Source organism: Amblyomma americanum, chromosome 7, assembly GCF_052857255.1.
Source record: "Amblyomma americanum isolate KBUSLIRL-KWMA chromosome 7, ASM5285725v1, whole genome shotgun sequence".
Classification (NCBI taxonomy): domain Eukaryota; kingdom Metazoa; phylum Arthropoda; class Arachnida; order Ixodida; family Ixodidae; genus Amblyomma; species Amblyomma americanum.
Window position 1 is genome coordinate 80672134 of NC_135503.1, and position 20657 is coordinate 80692790.

A 20657-nucleotide genomic window follows, 5' to 3' on the forward strand; every position below is an offset into this window, starting at 1 on the left:
GCTATCCCTAGCCGAACATAGCTGAACAGCTTTTCGTTATCAATGGCGGCGTCAATAGCGTGCGGCATTCGTGGTTGTCTTCATTTACCTTTGTGTGTGTGTGCGTGCGTGCGTGCGTGTGTGTGTGTGTGTGTGTGTGTGTGTGTGTGTGTGTGTGTGTGTGTGTGTGTGTGTGTGTGTGTGTGTGTGTGTGTGTGTGTGTGTGTGTGTGTGTGTGTGTGTGTGTGTGTGTGTGTGTGTGTGTGTGTGTGTGTGTGTGTGTGTGTGTGTGTGTGTGTGTGTGTGTGCGCGTGCGTGTGCGTGTGCGTGCGTCACTACACGAGAACACTGGGCTGACCACGCAGCCGATCACGTTTCGTGTTATACTGCAAACACATTCTCGCGCTGTGCATTGCCCATGGTCGCTTTCATCGACTTCCATCAGCGGCGCGAACAGATCAGATAAGGTTAACCACCATCAGAGTTTAAAACGGATCGTGCGATAATAATAACAGTAACAGTATGGAAACACAATATGGACAACTTGGGCAACTCCGCGTCCTCCACGTTAGACGTCAACGTTAGACCTTCACGTTAGACGTCAACGGCCGCGAAGACGCCGTGGCTGCTGACTGCCTCAAACCAGCCTACGTTGCCGTTACCCTACCCTACCCTACCCTACCCTAGCGTCGACAACGCATGCAGCTCGGTCCTGCGTTCTGTATCGGCACTCATCCAGAGTATGACCCCTCCTCTTACAACCTTGACAGGCAACCTGTGTTTTTTGGGCAGCGCTACTAGTCCGACAGTCTGCTGCACGGTGTCCCACCTTGCCGCAGAGAAAACACCTTACTGACGCCTTAAATGTCCCGCCATATGCTCTTGGTTTTGCGGCATCTGTCTCTAGGGACTTTCGGGTTTCCTCCTTTGCCTTACTCAAATTTCTTAACCCTTGAGCCTCGAGGAATTGGTCTGCAGTGTCGGCGAACTCTTCCAACGAACACAACTTTCAGGAATAGCGCCAGCTTTGAGCTGCAACACGCTAAAAATTGCTCTGTGAGCGGCTTGTCAGATTCTTCGGCGGGCGCTCGAAGCGAGCGGACGTGTTTTTTAGCTCTCTGCTCCTTCGGGCGCTGGGCCTAAGGCTTCGCGGCGCTGCGGGGTCTCCCCATGGTGGCCACAGGTACCGTGAACGAGCGAAGACCTGTGTTCGGCGGTGACAATGAGCAACGCAGGGCAGGCCGCTCACGCTAACGATCACGAAGACGAACGCCAACCAGAGCAAGGTCGTCCAGCACCATTCGGCGAATGCAGGCCGAGATCGCTGATCTGCGGGACACGGTGAGGTGCCTGACGGCGGCGCTCATCACCACTTCGGAGAATCTCGAGTCCGTCATCGGGACCTTGGACGTGTCGCCGGCGGACCCACGCGTTCTAGCCTTGAGGGACGCCATGGCGCTCGCTCACCAGATGCAGAACTCTATGGCGGCTCCCTCCCCGCAATTTCTGGCCGCCCCTGCGCTTCCTGCCGCCATTGCTACACCTGGGGAACCGGCTGTGACGCCCTCTCCCCCTGATGCTGCTGCTGCGGGCTCACCGCGGACACCTGCAGCCGAGGAGAGCATGTGCACCTCGCTGGACTAGTCTGTTCTCAGGAAACGGCGACGCTCAACGGGGTCCGAGGAGGAGAGGAACTCGGAAACCAAAAGGGACATCGCAGTGGCCAGGCGGGAAGCTCGAAGCCCCCCCACCCTCACTGTTCCCTCTCCCTCCACACTAGAAGGAGCAGGGCCTGCCCAGCACGAGCCCCATGGAGCCCACCTCCAGCCTGCTGCTGATGCTGCTGCTGTTGCTGGTGGGGCGACGGCGTCCGGAAGAAAACCGGGTGCGACCTCACCAAACCCCGCCGCACGAGACCAGGCTGCGGCAGGGGCTTCGTCTGCTGGCAGCGAGCGCGCCTAACTCCGCGGCGCGCCGCAGCAATGCGCCGCAGACAGCGGCGACGCTGATGCTGGGGCCAGCCTGGTCCCGTGGCGCGCCATCACTACCAAGGCGCAGCGGCGTCGGAGAGCAGCACTGGAGCGAGCCGCGGCTGCCGTGGAGGTCCCGTCCAGATTGGTGGGGACGGTGCTGTTTCGGCCGGCGAACCGGGGCACCGCCTTCACCAGGGAACAGGGCTGGTAGTTGGCCGAGGAGATCGGACCCCGCCCGGGCGTCCTCGCCGTCCGGGTAAACATGCGGCGGAATGTGGTGTCAGTGGGCGCGGGGAGCAGCGATGCTCTTCAGGCCCTGCTAGCCACAGCCGTCATCCGCGGCGTGCCGGTCTGCGCCAAGGAGCCTCCTCCTCGGAACCAAAGCTCCGGCCTGGTCTTCGGTGTGGACGGGCGCAGGACGGCGGAGGAGCTGCTAGCGGCGGCGGAGTCGACGGTGCCGATGGTGTCGGCGTCTCTGTCGGGCAGCACACTCGCTCTCCGTTTTGCGGCGCTGACACCACCGGCGTTCATCACCATATTCAAGCGCAGGCTTGCGGTCCGCCCCTGCCGTCCCCGGCCGCTCCAGTGTGCCAAGTGCGCCAGCCTGGGGCATGCCACTGAGGTGTGTCGCGCTCCTGCCCGATGCACGCGCTGCGGCGGGCCGCACGAGCCTGGTATCTGCGCGAGCAAACCCCGCTGCATTAACTGCGGGGGACGGCACGTAGCCATTGACCCAGCGTGCCCGCACTGGCAGCGAGAGCGTCACGTGGCCACTTTAATGGCCACATCCGTGGCATCGATGTCCAGGCGGGTTGTCCGAGCCGTCGTCCAGGCTGAAACAGCGGCCCCAGCCCAGCAACATCAGCAGACGCCGCGCGCGCTTTCTTATGCGCAGGCCGTCAGGGGAACACCCCAGAAGCAGCAGCCACCGAAGCAACGGCAGCGCCGGCAGCGGCAGTGGCGATCCGGTTGCCCGGCGTCCCGTACAGCGCGGCCAGAGCCTGCGGCCGCTTCTCATGGCCAGCCCCCTGGCACACGGGACTCGGAGATCGCGCGCCGAAAGCTGGCGTTGCGCGCCCTCAGCGCACTTTTCCCGGAGGGCACCGATGGACACCGGGCTTGCTTAGAAGCAGCGGGTGCTTCCGCACAGATAAGCCAGCATGATGGCTATCCGCCGGACTCCCTCCCGCATACCATCCATCCTGCAGTGGAACGTGCGCTCACTTGCGACGCGGTATGCCGAAATGCGAGTTCGCATCGCACAGGATTCGCCGTAAGTTATCGCGCTGCAGGAGACGTACGTACGTTCACATGGCGGGGAGCCTTAGATGCGGCTACCTGGCTACATTGGCTACCAGTCAGCCACCACGTGCGAGGAACCCACCTGTGCCGCAGTGCCCTGTTGTGACACATCTCATCACCCCGGGAAATCAAGGTGCGCAATATACGTGCGGCCGGACGTTCAGCACATCCTCGTCGGCTCGGCGGCGGCGACATCTGACGCCCAGGAGTGCGTGGTGGTGACAGTGCGCTCGGTGGTGTTTACACGTCGGTGGCAGTGTTTATGTGCGTCCAGCTGTCGCGTGGAACGCGCTGTGTTTTCGTGTTGTGTCTTCGTGCTGTGCCCCGCGCCAAATCATCTGTGGTGATTTTAACGCCCACCATACTGTGTGGGGCAGTGCGCGCCACTCCGCGCGTGGAGACGACCTGCAAGACGCAGCAACGCAGCTGGGACTCACCCTCTTGAACACCGGCGAGCCAACCTTTCGACGACGCGGAACAACCGGCTCCTGCATCGACGTTGCCTTCGCAACCAGAGGCATCGAGGCGACATGGCACCGATCACCATCTCTCTGGGGCTCGGATCATTACTCCATCCTAATCGAACCCACTGCGTTGGAGGCGCACCCCAAACGTGCCTACTCCTTTACCAACTGCAGTGCGTTCAGGCGGGCGGTCGACGAGGCGGCGGCCACTGGCGCAGATTTCTTTTCAAGTCTAGTCCGAAGCGCTCTCGCAGCCACCCAAAGAGCAGAGGTAAGGGCAGGGCAGCCCACACCTGATATGAAGCTGTTCAATCTGCGCGAGAAGAGAGATCGCGCAGTGCGACGGGCGCGACGGACTGACAGAGCCGCCGACTGGAGTGTCTACAACCGCTTGGACGCGGCAGCGCGCCGCCACGCCTACAAGCTATACCGTCGGCAATGGGCTTCACTATGCCAAAGGATGGAGGAAGATGTCAGCTCGCGGAGGCTGTTTGACACCCTGCGGCGCATCACCGAACCACAGGCAAACCGTCAACCGCTGGCCGCCCTCGCAATTTCCAGCGGGCTCAGCTTTGAAGAGTTGGCAGAGCGGTTTGCCGATAGATTCGCGCCGCACAGCCCCGCAAACGCAGCTAACATAGCTGCTTCTGAGAACCCCAGAAGCGACGCCAGTCCCTCGCCCGTCACCTAAGAAGTTCCATGTTATGCGCCGTTCACTGCGGCGGAACTGAACAATGCGCTGCAGCGCTGCCGCCGCCGCTCGCCGCCCGGACCGGACGGTGTGACATACCAGATGCTGCGAAACCTGGATGCGCAGCAACGAAAGATCCTCCTGCAGCAGATCAACCTGGTGTGGGAACGCGAAAAGCTGTTCTCTGTTCTCCGTCTGTTCTCCGTCAGGTAGTTACAACGCAGTGACCGAACGCTCCGCGAGTTCTGCCTTGAACGATTAATAACTGGACGCCCCATTTCAGTTGTAGCCAACACAGTGCTGTGCGCGTGTGTGATTTAATTCCTCTAAAATGAATTAATCACGCGCACAACCTGGACTCATTTCTTATTGTGTAAATAGTTTGTACATATTACTTCTCCCCCTATCCTCTCTTCCTGTCCCCTCACCGCTTTCATTTCATTTCTCCATTCTGCCTGCTATCCTTTATTTCCGCTGCCCCAGCTCAGGTGCTTCAGTATCGATGACAGATGCCGGGGCTAGCAAAAATCTTTTCCTTCCTTTTTACTATTATTTTAATAAACAACCACTACCACCACCACCAGCTTGTCACGTACACCTTCAAAACTCTTTTCAGTGTTTGACATATCAAGCCACCTATTAAATAGTTGGATAGCCTGCAGAAAAACTGGTTAACGGTTTCCGAATCCTCGGTTTCGCGCTGCGAAATCTCTCACGAAAACCCTCTGCCGTAAGCCTGAATCTTTGGAGGAGTGCCTTTTTGACTTTCTCGTAATCCATGGAATCAGCAGCAGGCATCCTTCCAAACACATTCAGCGCCTCTCCGACTAAACACATACTCAATTCCGTGGCCCATTCACTGCACTCCCAGCCTTGCCCCAAAGCTATCCGCTCGAATTGTTGCAGATATCCATCCATATCATCTCTCGTCATCAGAAGGAGCCATCCGCTTTCTTGGACAAACCCTGGCCGGTCTAGGAGATTCTGTACCCGCTAAGGAACGCTGATCATTGTCCGTGATCTCCTCATATCCTTCCGCGACATGCGCCTGTTTCACAAAATAAACTCCTTCTCCCTTTCTATCCTTCTTTTCTCCTGTTCTTCTACCTCCCGAGCTCTTTTCTCTTCTCGCTCTTCTGCCTCAGCTCCGACAAAACCATCACCCCTTTCCAGATCCCTCTTACCACTTCATATCTATTGTAATTCTAGAGTGCCCTATTTCACATGACAGCTGCATTCCTACTAGTTTTATTCATTGCATTCAATTTCAATTTTCAATTCAATTTATTCAGCACCACAACATAGTGCTAGGAGCGCAGCAAAAAAGCAACAAAAATCGTCGGCTTGACCGGAACCGCCCCCCCCCCCTCCCCCCATCCCATTACAGACAATGGCGGTGGAAGCGGTGCCGCATTTTGTTACACTGAACAGAAACTCACCAATTCGAGAAAAAAACAGTTAACACTTATTGAATGAACAAGAAATTCTAACTTGTAGCTATACAAAGCATGTAGACATTCACCTTTAAACACTCCTTTTCTACCCGGAAAAAAAAGTTGATGTGACGCTAGATGCAGCAGCAGAAACTGAAATAAAAACTGCGGTCGCAAAAAATACGAGAGTTTAGGGAAACGACAAGAAAATGCATGAAAGAAATTTGGCATCAAAAAGGGAAATTTATGCGAGGCATTGCAGTTTCCATTTTTTAGCTGTAAGAGAATGGGGATGAATGTTTAAGCAGAGCGTTTTGCTCAGAATATACGGTAGCTGATGTTCGATCCTTTGCTGTCCATAATTCGTACGGCTGGGCAGAATGTACCAGGGCGGGATGTGGCGAAGTGGCCTTGTTTTTGCATTAGGTATCAGGTTTGCAATGTCTTGTACTATTGCGGTGTGTGTCTTCTTTGTTTTATATACTGAAGCACGAGCATGTATTCATACATCTAGGCACACGCTTTACACTGCTTTGTAGAGGCCGTCCTTTCATGTATCATTAGAGCCCTACTTTTCCCTTCCTTAGCAACCCAATTCCAAACAAACGGCCTTGAGCCTCCCTTTATAAATAAACAGCTCATTCATTCATTCATACTTACGTTTCGCTGGCATAATTTTGAGTTCAGCGAATAGATGTGTAGCTTGCGAGTCATATGGAAGGTTAGTTATAATTCAACGTGCTTTCTTTTGCAGGATTTGTATCTTCTTGATATTCGCATCCATTGTGGTTTCCCATATTAAATTAGCGTAGGTTACATGAGTAGTGAAAATAAGTTATATATTAGTAGTTTTATATTCTGAAGTAAAGAAGTGTCTAAACTTGTATGCAAATCCGCATGCCTTTGAGCGCTTAACGTTTAGTTGATCAATATGAGTGTCCCAGGAAAGGCATTCATTTAAGGTTACTCCCAGAGGTTTGATATCTTTTACGTAGGGTACGGTTCTGTCACCTAGAAACAGTTATGGTACATTCTCTACAGCCTTAGTTTTAGTCCTAAGCAGAATTGCTTTTGTCCTCTCTGCATTTATGGTTAATGAGTTACTTATACTCCATTCGCGCCACATTTTTAATATCAAGTTGCCATCTTCGAACGGCTGGTGAGTAGTGGATTCAGTGACAAACACGATAATGTCATCGGCGTATATGACAAATTTTGTGTCTGGGTTTATCAAGGCAATGTCGTTGATGCATAAGTTGAAAATTAGTGACCCAAGTATGCTGCGTTGCGGAACGCCTGCCTAGATAGGAAGAAATGTTGATTGTGTGTTATTCATTCTTTTCATGCTCTTGAAAGAGAGAAGCAGCGCTTTCTACCCCATAGATTTTGCACTAATACTGCGATTTACGGCCACCTTCGCTATATCCGGTATATTTCCTAGTTACATAAGCAAAAAAATTTTTAAACGTGTGTATCACAACACGGCGAATCGTTTGAAACCATCCGGAACGCCTGCGAAAAACGGTTCGGTCGTAATGACTGTCTGAAGGTCCTCGCAATGCATGGTCTGGGGAGAAAAGGTCGTCGTCGTTGCGAGTGCCGTACGTATTTCTGGCTTCATCTCAATTAGTAATTTTATCCTCACGAACATGCAAAGTCATTTGACACCAATTTGGACATTCTGCGTCAAACTGGTGGCCCCCTAATTTTATGCAAATGGTGGTTGGAATACCGCTTGGATGGCCGCTATACTGGAACATATGTAACGGGTCGAAAGGATAGCTATGAATTGAGGAGCTACGCGGCCCACTGTTGCTACGTTGTACAGTCTGGTCACGTTGTTGCTGTTTCGGTCAATTTGACCTCCATTGCAGACAGGCGCGTCCTTGGCAAACGTAAGCAGTAAGAGCTAATGCTCTTAAAAATAAGTAAAAGGCGCTATCGCGTCCACTCTTAAGGTGAAGCTTCAGCGTCGTCCTAATTTTTTAATTCCCCCTCGTGCACAAGGAAAAGGAGTTAGGAATGGCGTTCTTTGGCCACAGTGCCCTTTCTCTCTTGAAATGAAGTAGACATAGTTACAGACCTGCTTTTTTGAGATTTTCAGTTCGAAGCGTTGACAGCTGACGCAGCGACATTTTACTAGAGCGAGCCAAGCAACCAGATCTCCCAGAATCAACTGTGAATGTCTTGATTGTTCCTGTGGCTTTCACTTGCATTTAATTGATTCTAGTGCCCGTTTCGGCGGCACAGAATGCATAATCTTCACAAGTAGGCTGCTGGACTTAGGCTCTCGCCACAATCACTGCGAAGTTACCATTGATTTGGCCATCCCTCTGCGTCAGAGGCACACACTTCTAGGTCTTCGCGCTGATGTCATTGGCCTTTTTATTGATGTCATGTAGATTTTGCATCTTTTGATAGCGCTCTCTTCCTTGCAACCTCTGCTGCACGAACAGCTGGTTTTTCGCAAGCTCGGCGCTTTTGCTTTTCACCGCCATGGGCGCCTCAATAGTTTCCTCATACACAGGGCCCAGTGCGCCATCGCCTCTAAGGCCCTGCCACATAAGAGGTTTAATACCCTAGCGGATTTACAGCGAGAGCTCTATTGCGACGTGCCATAAAGCGTAAGCGTTCAAGTTTCCGCGTTTGAGGGTGGAAGCCGGGAGCGCTGAACCTCATCATCGAGTTGGGTGCGCACTAATTCGTCATCAAATGACAAACTCCTGCACGCACCCGATGCCAGCGCTTCGCGCAACCTAAGTCACCAATGAGTGGAACCAGCGGTAGTAACACGTCGCCGAACGCTTCAAAACGCGTCTAAGGCGCTGTGGGTTGTCGAGAGGTCAGAGCCCTCAAATATGAGTGGCTTGAACACAAGCAGCGCACGCTATAGGGACGCTGCCAGCAAATTCTCTTTCTGAAAACGTCCCCAAGACTATGCCCCCACATCTGTCGAAAAAACATAGAAAGCTGAAAAAACTGTACTGCAGGCCCATGCCCCAGAGCTTTTGTTGAGTTTTTAATAAATGTTTCGTTAATTAGTTATTTCTTGCGCGTCATGTCACCCGACCGGATCATGCGCTCACGGTGGCAATAAGAACGAAGTTGCTATACGTCGGAGGCTCCTGGCGCAGACCAATGGGCAGCGCCTGTCCCTTCGCTCCACTTGCGCCCTCTATTCATGGGTGACTTCCCTCGACTGTGCGGACGGTGGTCTGAGCTGCGATTTCAAGAAACAAGGCTCTGTCACTGAAATTACAATCAGAGCTATAAATACATCGGCACCTCAGGCGGTAGCCGTCCCGTACGCTTGACGCATCCATACAGTGTTAACATCCGGATATACATAGTATGTAATGACGCTTGAGAAACCGGCCGCTTCTATAAGCTCTACCGAGTTTCTGTTCAGGTGGCAGTCGCAACAAGTCTCCATAGCGGAGTCATCAGGTCCTGCAGGACTCTCTGCCACGTTCCCTTGGGGAAAGCCACGTGTTCCAGGAAGATCAGGTGTCCGCCCTGAAAGTGAAAGGGGCTCTTATCAAAGAGAACCGGTTTTGCATACATTCAGTCACATATAAGATGAAAGGCATGCACAAATGTATAGTCCCGATATTCTCAGTCACTAAACTCGTTATTTTACACTAACGAAAATCATTCATACGAAAAAAAAACTATCAAATAAATTCAATTTGAAAGTACACAGGTGTTTAGAAAAATCAACAATGAACAGAGAACTTTTTAACACTCAAAAGCGCTGTAAACATTACCCGACTAGCGTTCTGTGTCAACTCGGTGCTTGATGCACTGATTTGCCAAGCCGATGGCATTCAGCAAAATTTGCCTAAAAAGGCTACATAATAATGTACTTTGCGTCCCTCCTTCTTATTATCGCAGTCACGACATTAGTTAATTGTAAATGCGGAGTATAATGTTGAAGTTCCCTAGCAATTTCAACTGAGGATGGACGGATTGGTGGAAGATGTGAGCTTCCTCTTTGAAACGGTGTGCTGGCAGTTGCCACAATGCTCGGCTTTTTTTTCGTATATTTGTTCAGCAGTGGTAATTGTATAAAGTTCCCCACTTTCTTTAGATCCTATTTTAATTCTGGGATTCTAACCTTATGTAACCTCTCTGCATTTGCGCCACCAATTCTTAATTTGCTTTTTCTAACATTTACTCTATATTCCTTCACATTACCATTGTTATCTCTAAACGATAGAGCCACAAGGTGTGTAGCAGGGCTTACATCGACATCCGGATCCATACCACCACTTTCGAGCACAAGATGTTCAATTCTTTCTGCAGATTTGCCTCACACTGCACATCTGTCATTTTATTGGTTAAAATTCTTTTTGTAGCTTCGCGTCTTAATACACCCTGATCTAGCTTCAAAGAGCCTTACTACCTCATGAATTATCCTAAAGCGATTCCTTCCTGACCTGGTTTTTTGTATTTGCATGTAGTTCTATAACTTCTTCTTTTCCATTGAATTAATCTAGTTTTTACCTTCTGCTCTTTTACCACATTGGAAGCGTCGAATTCTTCAACTGCTTTTTCTAACATTTACTCCAGATTCCTTCACATGATCAATGTCATCTCTGAACGCTGGGGCCACAGGCTGCATGGTAGGGCTTGCATCGACATCCGGATCCATACCACCACATTCGAGCAAAAGATGTTAAATTGTTTCTGCAGATTTGCCACGCACTGCACATCTGCCATTTTCTTGGTTAGAATTCCTGCGTTTCGATGGAGGGGAAACGCTAAGGCGCCCGTGTGCTGTGCGATGTCAGTGCACGTTAAAGAGCCCCAGGTGGTCGAAATTATTCCGGAGCCCTCCACTACGGCACCTCTTCCTTCCTTTCTTCTTTCACTCCCTCCTTTATCCCTTCCCTTGCGGCGCGGTTCAGGTGTCCAACGATATATGAGACAGATACTGCGCCATTTCCTTTCCCCGAAAACCAATTATTATTATTATTATTATTATTATTATTATTATTATTATTATTATTATTATTATTATTATTATTATTATTATTATTATTATTATTATTATTATTATTATTTCCTCCATAAAAACGCCAAGGCGCCGTGTGCACGAAAACAAGGACCAATCTTAACCTTGCAATACAAAGCATGAAACATCGAATAAAGGCTTCTAAATTATATTACTTTAATAACACCCTCAATAACTTTATAAGAACGTCCCCATCAAAATTTTGGAGCTACCTTAATCCTAAAAGACAAACTGAAAACCCAGCCTCAAAAGAAGATAGCCTTGAGATAGCAAACGAACTGAATGATTACTTCGCGTCAGTTTTTTCTAACGATAATGGTATAGTCCCTCATCAGACCTCACGAACAACGAAACACATTGAATCATTAACTGTAACTGAGACTGGGGTACCTAACCTGTTGTTAAATCTAGACACAAAAAAGGGACCAGGGCCAGACAACATCCCAAATTCCTTTCTAAAAAGATATGCCGAATGGATGGCTAAGTATTTGTGCTTACTTTTCAATAAATCTCTCGCAACATGTACCCTTCCAAAGGAATGGAAATTAGTCAAAATTATTCCGATACACAAATCAGGAAACAGGACAAATGTTTCTAATTACACACCCATCTCTATCACCTGTTCAGTGTCTAAAGTACTCGAACACATCATACTAAAACACATAACCGTTTTCCTTGAAAATGAAACCATACTCTCCCCATTTCAGCATGGCTTCCGCCAAGGCTTTTCGACAGTAACACAGTTATTAGAATTAGTCCACAACTTATCCCACAGCATAGACAGACAAAAGCAAACCGATCTAATACTACTAGATTTTTCAAAGGCATTTGATCGGGTTACACATATTAAATTAATTAATAAACTAGAATCAACTCTAGGTCATGGCTCTATAGTTAATTGGATTAGCAACTACTTATCAGGCAGAACACAATTTGTAGAAATTAATCGTCAAGCCTCCCACATAGTAAATGTTTTGTCTGGTGTACCTCAGGGTTGTGTCTTGGCACCTGTTCTTTTCTTGATTTTTATAAATGATCTGACGACTAATCTCAACGTTAATATACGACTGTTCGCCGATGACTGTGTAATTTATCGTGAAATTATTACTATAGAGGATCATGAAGCTCTTAACAACGCATTACATTCTATAGCAAAATGGTGCACTGACTGGCAGATGACACTCAACGCTACTAAATCTGGTGTTATGACAGTTTCTAGAAAGAAACATAAGTCCGACTTTCGGTATACTATAAATGGCACACCACTTACTGTAGTGACTAATTATAAGTATCTTGGCGTACTAATAACCCATGACCTCAGGTGGAACGCTCACGTGGACAAAATCACCTCAACAGCTTTGAAACGACTCTTTTTTCTTAGACGACGCCTCACATTAGCCCCTTTTCAAACTAAGCTTTTAGCCTACAATGTTTTGGTTAGATCTGTTCTCGAATATGCTAACGTCGTCTGGTTTCCTTATACTAATCAAGATATAACCAAACTTGAAGCCGTTCAAAGAAAAGCAGTCAGATTTATATTTAACAATTACAAAATAACCGATTCGCCTACTGAATTAATGAAAACTGAAGGAATAAAATCATTGCAGACCCGTGCAAAAGTCGCACGACTAAAACTCATGTTTCAACTAATAAATCGACATCTAAAACTCGACACTACTAAATATATTTCCTTTTCCGAAGCAAGATCAACGCGTCATAAACATTCACATACATTAAGTGAGTATCATTTCCATACTAACTGCTTTAAAAATTCCTTTTTCCCACTAGCAATTCGAGAATGGAACAGCCTTGATCCCTCCATTACTAACTGTTCATCATTGACAAAATTTAATATTGCAGTTGACAGTATGTCATGTTATTAGTTATTCATTCCTGGTTGCTTGCGCTCTGTTATTATTATACCCATGGTTATTTATTTATTTTTTGTCAAACTATGCAGCGTTACATAAACTAAACACCTATACTATGTTAATGCCTTCGCAGTGTACGCTTATAATATTTACTGTTTACTTATTGTCTGCGTATTATAACAACTAGCAATGTTTCAACATTTTGTTTTTCTTTGTATAATACTACCGACATTAGCCTTATTTTATGTGCTATTTGATTGTTTTCGTCACAGCTCGGTTGTATTTTCGTTTTACCGTTTGTTGTTTTTCTTAACATGCTGACCAGTTGAATGTTCCGATTATGCTCGACCGCGTTCTGTTAACCTTACTAAGCCCTCCTGCCACAATCCCAATTGGGGTTAGCAGTATTTGTAATAAATAAAAATAATAAATAAATAAAAATATCAGTGCACGTTAAAGATCCCCAAGTGGTCGAAATTATTCCGGAGCCCTCCTCAACGGCACCTCTTTCTTCCTTTGTTCTTTCACTCCCTCCTTTATTCCTTCCCCTACGGCGCGGTTCAGGTGTCCAAGGATATATGAGACAGATACTGCGCCATTTCCTTTCCCCAAAAACCTATTATTATTATTATTATTATTATTATTATTATTATTATTATTATTATTATTATTATTATTATTATTATTATTATTATTATTATTATTACTATTATTATTATTATTATTATTCGGTCATAAAACTAGCCCATTGTGGCGTCACCGGACTGGGTAATCCCAATGACGTCACCAGGCCGGAAGTGACATCTATACCCTTCCAGTCGCCCCCTCGAGACGGTTATGGGAAACCTCTAACCACTTCCAAGATGGCCCGAAGGGATGATTGGCTGTTTACAAAGACAACCATGCACGTATGAAGCAAAACGTGATCTAAAGGCACCAAAAGCCGCTAATGCCGCCGCATTGTCAGCATATAATGGAATTAGAGGTCGCTGTAAATTTTTGGCAAAGAGGTAGTATGCACACAAAATTTCATGAAATCGATCGAGTTTTCATTCGGAACGATTAGCCGCTGCAAAGACTCAGCCGATGCGCCGCGGAGGCGCAGTAGTTTTGGCATTCGGCTACTGATCCCAAAAGTCGCGGGTCTGATCCCGGCCCAGGCGACATTTAAATGCAGGCGAAACACAAAAATGCCCACCACCTATGGTGTACGATGTCCCCTGTCTTTAATGAACCCAGGACGGTCTAAATCAAACGGAGCCCTCCACTACAGCGTTTGTCAAGTACCATGCGATGCTTCTGTAGGCTAAACACATTAAGTCCCCATTTATTATTTATTAAACCGGCAAGCACTGCTTTTGCTCGCAAAATTAACATATCTGCTCCATCTCTCTCGGATTCCAACTTTACGTTCTAATGATCACACCTAGTAACAAGTTCAAACCATGCCTCGGCCCTGCCAGGGCAGCCGAGTCCCCCCAGATAAAACGGCGATATAGGCATCGTTCTGGCTTATTTTTGCTGATTTCCAGCAAATCGGGCCAGATGAGAGCGCTCAAAAAGGCGACACAATGGGACTATGACAATCACGCAAGCGCTGACTATCGACTGACGGATATTTTTAGCGTGAGAGCGTTTAAATGCGCGTGAAAAATGCAAGCACACAATTGAATTAAAACAATTGAAAAACACAAAACCCATATTTAATGAAATATCAATTGCCACTGCATTTTGCGTCAAGGTAACGAAGGTCTTACTAACGCAATATGGTCCCCTGCGTGTACAAACGTAGGCTTTTTTTTCCTTTCCCCTCGTACGCAAATGTGAGACCACATTAATACGCCCTTACATGTTTACATTAGAGTTCCAGATTGCTGTTTCGGGTCAGAGGCTTTCAGAGACAAGTGAGTTTTCCTGGGCGATCAGTGAGGCTTCGCGTCGTTTTACGAACGTAGGACAATCCACACGTAAACGGTACCTGGTAGATGACATTCGTGACGCCTGCAACAAAACAAAACAGATAATTTCTAGTTCTTTGGCCCTTTCCTTTATTCTGCTCAATGAAACCTTTTTCCGGCCTCTTGCTGCGCTCATCAGTTAAAAGCCGTGGAAAGTTCGCCTTTCTGTACAAGTGCTCAACCCGGGTTTGAACCCGACCGCGGCGGCTGCGTTTTTATGGAGGCAAAACGCTAAGGCGCCCATGTGCTGTGCGATGTCAGTGCACGTTAAAGATCCCCAGGTGGTCGAAATTATTCCGGAGCCCTCCACTACGGCACCTCTCTCTTCCTTTCTTCTTTCACTCCCTCCTTTATCCCTTCCCTTGCGGCGCGGTTCAGGTGTCCAACGATACATGAGACAGATACTGCGTGATTTCCTTTCCCTAAAAACCAATTATTATTATTATTAAGTGCTCGAACTTTGAGGTGCCCAAAAAACATGTACGCCAACCCCGTTAGGAACGCGCCTTAACCTTTTTGGAGAAATGATAAACGCAGCCCACAACGTGGTGTGGTGCTTATGCCTAGATTCCATTAGCCGGTTGGCCCCAGATTTCAGGCAGCCTGCCACGAACTATCCACAACGCTGAGCAGCAGTGACTCCACAATGTGCAGTCCGCAGAATTTTCAGTCACCAACTAGCACAGCAACTCAGATTAGTGATTCAATCTTGTCTGCACTGTCCCTGCTCTTGCAAAAAAGAGGCAATTGAGAATGTCGAAATGCAAATAAACATGTGCGTAGTGCACAGTCGTGCATGGCGGCAATATCATGTCTCACTGTGATTAACGGCGGCTGAGAATTACGGTTGCAACCAGGAGAGAAGCTGATAAGCAGTGCGGCATGGAGGTGGCTCGCACCTCTGTCGCCCATTGGTTCACAGAAGCAAAGGCTGAAATGATGTTTTCGTTCTTGCATACTAAGCATAGTTTGATCTTTCTGTTGACAGCTGTCGAGACACAAGGCGATTTGTGTCAGTTACATAAAAAAAATTCTCCTCTTCCTTCTTTAAAAAAAAGTTGCACTGATTCTTGACCGCTGACCTGCGATCGCATGTTGACGAAAGGAGTGGACACCGACGATTGTTAGCGCGACAGCAGGACCTTGTACAGCCATAAATATCAGATTTACATATATTTCAAAGAGAACAACAAATCTGAATGTTCCATCTGCGTAATGTACCTGGCGCTTGTCAACGTGTAGTTAAGGAAAACAAAAGGAATCTCCTCAACAAAGACTCTTCACCGTGTAGTTAAAATAATGCTGCTTTTCTTCTCAATAACAAAATCTATATTTCTTTATGTCCCGTATATGGTTGCCTAACTTTTCAACTGCCAGAACAGGAACCCAAAAGTATAGGCACAAGAGGTTAACCGTAAGCTTCATGGGACTGGGGCTCCCTGTGCGACCTAATCTGTCGATGGCAACGCCGAAACCCAAAGTTCAAATGTTCAGCTTTCACGGAACGTGACCAGCACACCGCGAGCAACCAGATGCCTCTGTCACAATCAAGGAGTACCTATAAAGCATCGATAGCTAATCAAGCATGCTCTATAAGTGGCCAAATATTTGTCAAATTAAGCGTTCCTTCAGTACCTGGGCGACACTCCTAAGATTGCTCTTAAGAAAGGAATGGAAAACTCTAGAAGCTGTTACAGTTTTCCTATCATATATGAAGCATATCATATTGAATGCTGACCAGGCCTTTTGGTTACTGAAGGTGCCCATGCCTCCTAGCTCGAGCTAGCACCTAGCTCGGCAGTCCTAGCTGCTCAGCGCCCATGGTGTCTGCGTGTGATTTTCCGCTACAGTGGCTTTTCCCAGACTGAAAGTGCTTGCAGCATCCTCAACCGCTTTTATTGTTTTAGGTGCAACCGCGGTCAGCCACGTTTGTTTGCAATGCTCAGATGCGCATTCAGCGTATCTCTCTCTTTCTCATTCGACATAGGGCTGGCCCGCACATCAGCGCTGCTAACAAAGATTCCCCGCGCACAACAAACTGTGAACGGCGACATTCTCTAACACACAGCGCAAGAGGCTGCGGAGTTGGCCGAGTTGTCGAAAGGGTCGAGCAACCAAACTACGCCAATTCCGGCGTAGCTGGTTAGAACCTTGCCCTGGCTATATTGTGGTGTAATTATTTGTACTGGATATCATTCAGGTGGAAAGTTCATAGGATTTCGGGTACGTGCGGCTTTATGTTTGGCTTGAATGTCACCCTCATAGTGCTTCAGGGTCGTTGTAGTTTTCGAGCAATGTTTCAATTATTTTGCCGAAAAGGGAAGCAAAATACTACACTCCACACATAATTTCAGCATGAAAATGAAAAACAACGCACTTTTACAAGCCCTCTTTGGACCTCTTCCAGAATCTTTTCCCCGCTTTTAACCGAGCACAGCAGATAGGTGAAAATAACTGCGTCGAAGTGGCCATCCGCAAGTTCACTCATGTCTTCGCCGTAACCATGAAACCAACGCTCCAGTTCAACCTGAAAAGCAAAACATAAAATGAGAAAGCTATACTGACTGATACATTGTAAGCATACGCGACTTTTGCACTGATTTTCTGCCGGGTGCAGGAACTTCTTATTATGTCGCTCGTAGCAGGAATAAAAACATGCCCGCCCCAAGGTTGTGAGGATGGGCATGGAGCTTAGGAGCGCAATACACCAGCACGCACGTATTCAGTTCAATGCTTCAGCAGGTTCAAACTCTCTGCATCTACCCGTCTGCCGGAGAGTGACTACGGTAGTTCCTTTATTTTCGGAGGTAGAAAGTCAGTCTCGTTTGCTGTGAGCTCACAGCATCGCCACGTTGCTGATACTGGGCATTTCGCTATTTCGAATGTACTTTTTTCCGTATGATGCCTATATTTTCAAGGCGAGAGCAACAACAGCGTGGTTCTTCTTTATTTGGGGATTTTCCAAACTTCAGGGAAGAGGAAAAGAAATAAGCTGTTGTTCGCCTCTATTGAAAAGGTGAACACCCACGAGGATGATCGGGGGGGTTGGTGAGAGTGCCAAGGAATAATTAAAATCTTTTAACTTAAAAATGGCAGTGCGCTAATATTGAGAGAATAAAACAAAATATTGAACAAAGTATTAGAAGCTGATAGCAGTGTTCGGCGTTGCATTTCGATGCCTTTCCTTATCTCGATCATGGCCGAAAACATCGGTTTATGTGGCCCGCCAGAACGCTCTTTATATTGCTTCGCCCACTGAGCAACTGAGGAGCACCAATTTTCATAATGTGGCAACTTGTATGATTGGCTACAGCGTCTCCCAGGTACTTGAAATGGTAAATACATGATAAGGTACTGTACTTGAACGAAACGGGCATGTGTTCTGGCGACACGTAAGGAAATATGTCACTCTTGCCCTTGAGTTTAGTGCTTCAACTGCGATATCATCTAAGGGCGATATCTAAGGGCCTTTTCGAGAGCAGTGCAAGGACTTTATGAATAAGTATCAACAAGACAGTAAAAAATTTACATATTACATAACATAACGCTCTTACAGTTTCATAATAAAACGCACGTATGAAAAGCCCGGTGCTGGGGCTTTCTTGTAGGTGCATATATGTATTAAATATATACACATGAAAAGATATGTCAGTGTACAAACTTTTACTCCTGACAGTGGGCAACAGCGTTAAGGCGCACTTTCAACTAAATTCATTTTTTGTCTAAACTGAAGCGTTCTAAATGTGGAGCCGTACTTTGGAGCGCTTGTTGTCTGGCTTTTTGGCGGAAATCACGTATCAAACGACTGTACCTCTTTGTGCAAATAACACTTGACACAGAAACTGTCAGTAAGACCTTTCGGCGGTGTACACTGAGGAAGCTTTATGGGCTTCACGTTTTCGTATTTATATATTTTGTACCTTTTATATGTTCGACTAAAGAGGTGGAAACACTAGTAACAAGAGGCATCTCACGCATGTTCTGTTTCTCTTAAATGGGAGGCCAAATTGAAAGACTGCCTGTTTTGGCCACCGCTTTTTGAGAGGAACAGAATCTATCGTCGTGATATGCGACAACACAAATGCCAATTAGACACGGGGCACTCGAACCAGGGTGTTTATACCTCGTCAATATTGGAGACATGAACTCACTTGGGGGTACGTTTTAAGCTCCTTCAAGAAAATGGCTCCGAACTCCTTGTTGGGGTCCACGTTGGTGTACTTGATGGGGCGCGTCACGTGTTCGAAGTTGCCCCCAAATCCCGCGCCAATCTCGAGCACCCTGAGCGAGCCCAGCTCCCGGAGTGTGGGGTCATGAGACTCCAGAGACTGGAGCGGCTTCAGTGCAGCGCGTCTAGTCGCAGCTAAAGCATCCGCATGGAGGACTCCCACAAGCCGGAAGAAAGCGACAAAGTAGAGCTCGCGCAGTTTGTGTGACATCAGCAATGGGAATAGAAGGACCAGCCCAAAAAACTGCGATAAGAGCAAAAGCAGCAGCCGCGCAAGCTGCTTGAGCCAACGCGTCATTGCAGACCAGCACAACCGATCCGCACGTGTGTGCCAGGTTGAAGCTAGCTCCATAGTCGCTAGAATAGTAGACCGCCTGTTTTGTGGAAGCAGGCGGTAGGCACGTGCCACAGGTGGCGCCTGACAGACAGCGATGTTCAGCGCGAATTTTGCGACGTTTATATCCCATCATACCAAACAGCTGCTGGACGGGCTCACAACGACCGCGCTCAGAGATAGAACTTCTCTACTCATTATCCCGGTTGTCATGTCAAGTGATTTACGTCGAAGCGACGGCCAGCAGCTGGTTGGCTCTTCCAGCTGCCACAGTTAGGTAAACCTGCCGGAAAGGGTTGTAAACTGTTTAATATTACTACACTGTTTAACAGGAGCAACATTCTTATAACAAAATGAAAACGCTTGATAACAAAGAGCAGAAGCAAATAGGGGAGTGAAAAGTTATAGGGGCGTGATATAAAGAGAATGGGAGAAAGCTGAGTGAAGTTCTAAGCAAACGCAAGTTATAAATAAGAATTGCGCAAATACATGGCTTGTAGTTAACAGAAGGGATAACCGGTTTTTCTCGCATAATGAACATAAATTACCCACCATGAGCGTAAACAGCCTTCTGACGCATTCTGCAAGAACCTGGAATATAATCCACATACCCTGGTGCAATTGGAAGTGCATTACATAGCGCCAAAAAAACTGAACGACCGAGCAGGAGCGGCAAATTGAGCTTGTACTGTCTCTGCTTCTCTGTCGTCGCTTTTTTTTTGAGCGAATTTTGTGGGCATGGAAAGCCAGCTATAGCCCAACTTCATGCACGGAACGAACATTACTTTGATGCATTTATGAACATGGCGACATCAATACACTTTTCCTCTGAGCCAAGGCATATATCTCGCATTCATATTCTGATGTTGCATAATGCCTGATTCAACTCTACGTACGCAAGAAGAATTTCCTGATAACCATCACCTGGTGCGAACGTTTGCTGAATGACTCAGTAACTGGCTAGACGCACTATGGTCCTGCCTCGCGACGAATGTTCGGCGCCTCCTTTGATTCCACATTAGAGGTAAAGCGAAACGGAGCTCACTGTGCGAGTACCTACTCGTAATCCTGGTAATTTAGCAAGCTATAAAATGGCAGTTCGGCACAACAATTCAAGGATGCCGCGCATATAACGCGTACACAAAAACGACTTGCCGCCCTCATTCGCCTGGTTAGTCGCTTGTAGGAAAGCAAAACACTTTCTCAAAAATAGCGGTCGATCAGCGTGAATTGTGAATTATGTGTGCTACTATTCGGTGGTTTTTGTTTTGCATTGTTTGTTGTTGTTTAGATTTGATATTCATGATATTGTTATATGATGGATGGCGCAGTAGGTACATGACACAGTATTTATTACAATCATTCCATGCATACATATCAGTCACGGCTACCGTTCTGCATTTGAAC

At 47.4% G+C, this 20657-nt stretch overlaps 1 protein-coding gene across 1 annotated transcript; it reads right to left on the bottom strand.

Moving 5' to 3' along the window:
- Nucleotides 1-8001: 8001 nt before the first annotated feature.
- LOC144097277 (thiol S-methyltransferase TMT1B-like) lies at nt 8002-19239 on the bottom strand. Its single transcript, XM_077630022.1, has 3 exons — nt 18840-19239; nt 17066-17215; nt 8002-9358 (listed from the first exon to the last, which is right to left on the bottom strand). Exons 1-3 carry the CDS (start codon nt 19212-19214, stop codon nt 9248-9250), a joined length of 636 nt encoding a protein of 211 aa, XP_077486148.1. The 5' UTR covers nt 19215-19239; the 3' UTR covers nt 8002-9247.
- Nucleotides 19240-20657: the final 1418 nt, after the last annotated feature.